Below are 3,385 nucleotides of genomic sequence, written 5' to 3' on the forward strand. Positions count from 1 at the left end.
GTGATCAGGCTAGTGTCCCTTGTGATAATCGAAGCGGGTGATGAACGACCTCGCTTGGGTGCGGCTGTGCACTCCCTTATATCACTCAGGTGATACACTCGACGGTGAGCTGGCTGTTTTCACCTATCACCTCTCAGGGTTCTGTGTCCGGCCTTATTTGGCGTTGCAGACTAGCTGACCTATGTTGGTGATGCTCTGATAACGAAAGTAATGGTATGGCAGCTTTTGTTTTACCCTTTTGTGATGGTTGCGGGGAAGAAGGGCGGGGCTCACCATCTTGGTGCCTCGCGCATCGATGCCACCATTATGGTGTGCGTGTGACAAGTGGCTGTGGTAGTCCCGCTGCTTGCTCCTGGTAGGCCGGGAGGCAAAAATAGGTTTTAAATGTGCCATGGTTTTTGCCTCCTGCTGCTGATTGGCAGAGGGGCTCCAGAGGCATTTTCAGGCCTTTTAACCAGCATGTAAAATGAACAGCAACAGGCAGTCAGCTAAAGTAGCAGCAAGTTTTCCTTCCCCTACTTTATAACTCTTCTTCCCCCTTTCCCAAAACATCTTGCTAATTTAGAAATAAATAAACGATAATGTTCTGCAGTGGTAAGGTGCAGACTGTTTTAGTGAATGTTGAACTCCAGTTCATGTGAACCACTGCAAAGATCTGAATTTGGGATGGGCAAAAATATCCTCTCCATTGAGAGTTTAACATCAGGAACTGAAGAGTTGTCTAGTAGATGCTAAGCTCCCTGAGAAGAAAAAAGCAATCCTTCAGTCAGTAGTTACTAGACCCTCTATGGCAGTGGTCACCAACAAGTGGATCTTGATCCACCGGTAGATCTTGGAGCCTCCTGGAGTCAATCCAAGGCTGGGGTGGGAGCCTGCATGCCTGCCTCAGCCCAGCAGGTCAGTCTGTGGGGGTAGGGAAGGGGCAGGGGCTAGACTGAGGCCCCCACAGTGAGGGACAGTGCCACAGAGGCAGGAGCAGGGGTAAGTTGAGTGGGGCCCTGGCCAGGTGGGACTTACCTGCTGAAGAGGCATGCCTCCAAATAATTTTTTTCTCCCTCTGCCTTGATCTGCCCCCCCTTCCCTCCCCACAGATTTACCTGCTGGGTAGGGGGGTTGGTGGCGGCACATGGTAGACCTTGGGTTGCTTTTAAATGCCAAAGGTGATTTCCTGCTTAAAAAGGTTGGAGACCACTGCTTTATGGCATAATTCAAAAAAAAAAAAAAAAGAAGAAAAACTCTGAATCCTGGTAAAAAAGTAAATGGCCAGCATCTAATATGTAGTGTGGATCCATATGTGCAGTGCCTTTGGTTGTATTCTGCATTAGCTGAATGTACTAAGATTTTTTTTGAAGGGTAGCATTGGATAGACTTGCAAAAATCAAGTCCTGAAGTTATAGGTAGTTAGAGAGGAATGATCGTGGCCTCCAGATTGTCAGTAACTGAAATACATCCTTTCTTTGCTGGCAACTTTAAACCAGTTGTGCCACTATGATTTCTAAGCTAAGTCTGGTTCAAAAAAGATAGACCAGTTGAAAGAGTACGTTTCAGAAGGCTTAGTTTGAATCAGTGCAAAAACCCTGCTTGGACACTTGACTCAGTTTAAGCCTGGATTGCAACAGGTCTTGTTTGTTTGCTTGTTTTTATTTGGGTGTTTGTTGGTTTTGGTGTCTTTTGTCAGTAACATTTTGCATAACTTCCCAAACAGAGTCTGAAGCAGTTATGGAAAAAATGCTGTGTTCTGAGATGCAGTTTATTCAAGTGAAAAGTTAATTGTTTTGTGCATATGCTATGTTTAATGCTCTTTCAAATTCCTTTCCTGTTTACAAAGATATATGCAATATAACTTCTTTACCAAAAATAGCTTAAGTGTTTGTGCCTTGCTGTTTTGAAGGACTATCATGAATTTGTCTGAATTTTACCTGCTTTTTGTAGATACAAGCCATACTAATTGAAAGCTATTAGATAGTTTTCTACATTTCCAGTGTACTTTTGTGCATTTGCCAGCATGGCTGTGTAGTCAGTTTCCCTGGTTCTTCCATACAGCTCCTCCTCACTACTTGTGCGTTTCTTTTTTTAAACACAGCAACAAAGAAAAGATTGAAATAAGTAAGAAAATATGGTAACATTACGGGAATTAGTAGAGACTTAGAGGTAGATCTAGTGCTGTAAACTTCTTTCAATTTGTTTTTTAAGTTTGATTCAACTTCAGGGTGATTTGCATTTGAAGTGCTTTCTTTTCACTACGCAGTTTTTAAAAATGATCTCTTCTGAAAGCACAATGCTTCAACTATTCTTTCTATTTTTAGCAGTACAAGTACTTGCGTTTCAGAAGATCTTTGCCTCTGCTTGTTAAACATAGTTGTGTGGAATCACTGTATTTGGTTAGAAACTTCTGCGTTGCATACTATTTTTTTGGTAAGTGTTCTGATATCGTCCTATTCTTGCCGTATGTGGAAATTTTTTTTTTTTTGCTTTAATCAACTTGTCAGTATTTGCTGTTTTATTCAGTCCTACAAAGAACCTAGGCTTTTTAAACAAGCAAACAGAACAAACACTTTCAGTCATCGTAACAGTTTATCAGCCATGCAAGCCATTGCTGTTTTATGTAATTTCATAGAATTGCTCAGTAAAAAGATGGTGTCCCTGAATGTTAATGATCTGATCTTGTTGCAATGTTGGGGAGACCCGAGAATGAGGTAGTTTAGCATGCAAGGCAATTAGCATGGAAGGGATAAAGGACCCATTTTGAACTAAAACTAAAATGTTGGTCCATCTAACCTAGTGTGTTTATTTCTGATGATCAGTAACAGCTGCTTCAGAGGAAGGCACAAGAAAGTCTGTTACAAACACTTATGAAATAACCTGCCCAAAGGGAAGCCTCTTCCAAATTCTTATCAGTCAATAACTGTTCCAGAACTTTAATTTTCTTTACATGGAAGTTTCCATGAAGTCAGCCACCACTTTTATGTGCTATGTCTTCTTTTTTTTCTTTTTCTTTTTTTGGCTTGGGTGACTATAATTGAACCTGGTAATGTATATTCTTATTGTGTGCATAATACGTAAAGTTACACTATTTTTTAGCATCATTTTTCTTTGGAAATCTTACAAAATCTAAGGCTTTGCCTGCTTTTTTATTGCTGATGCACAAATGAACTGTATATTAAAAAAGATCCCATAACCCTATTTCCACACTCCCTACCCCTGCAGTACCAGCCTTTTTGCTTGTTTTTAATTAAAATTTAGACTTTTCTGTTGACAGAGCTATGGGTCTCCTTTCTCCAAAAGTGTCTGTCTTTATTTTGTGGTGGTATTTAGGTATAAGGCTAAAAAATACCAAATTATTCTAAAAGTTACTTCCAAGTTTCAGATCTATATTCTGTTAGAG

At 40.5% G+C, this 3,385-nt stretch overlaps 1 protein-coding gene across 1 annotated transcript in view; it reads left to right on the plus strand.

Annotated features, from left to right (window-relative positions):
- The window catches only part of NDC1 (NDC1 transmembrane nucleoporin), a 35,295-nt gene that overhangs the window by 8,988 nt on the left and 22,922 nt on the right, over positions 1-3,385 (plus strand). Inside the window, exon 6 of the mRNA XM_019501276.1 lies at positions 2,307-2,415. Coding sequence (XP_019356821.1) covers positions 2,307-2,415 — 109 coding nt within the window. The remainder of the gene's footprint in view (positions 1-2,306; positions 2,416-3,385) is intronic.

Source organism: Gavialis gangeticus, unplaced genomic scaffold (genome assembly GCF_001723915.1).
Source record: "Gavialis gangeticus isolate Ggan-Ray unplaced genomic scaffold, GavGan_comp1, whole genome shotgun sequence".
NCBI lineage: Eukaryota > Metazoa > Chordata > Crocodylia > Gavialidae > Gavialis > Gavialis gangeticus.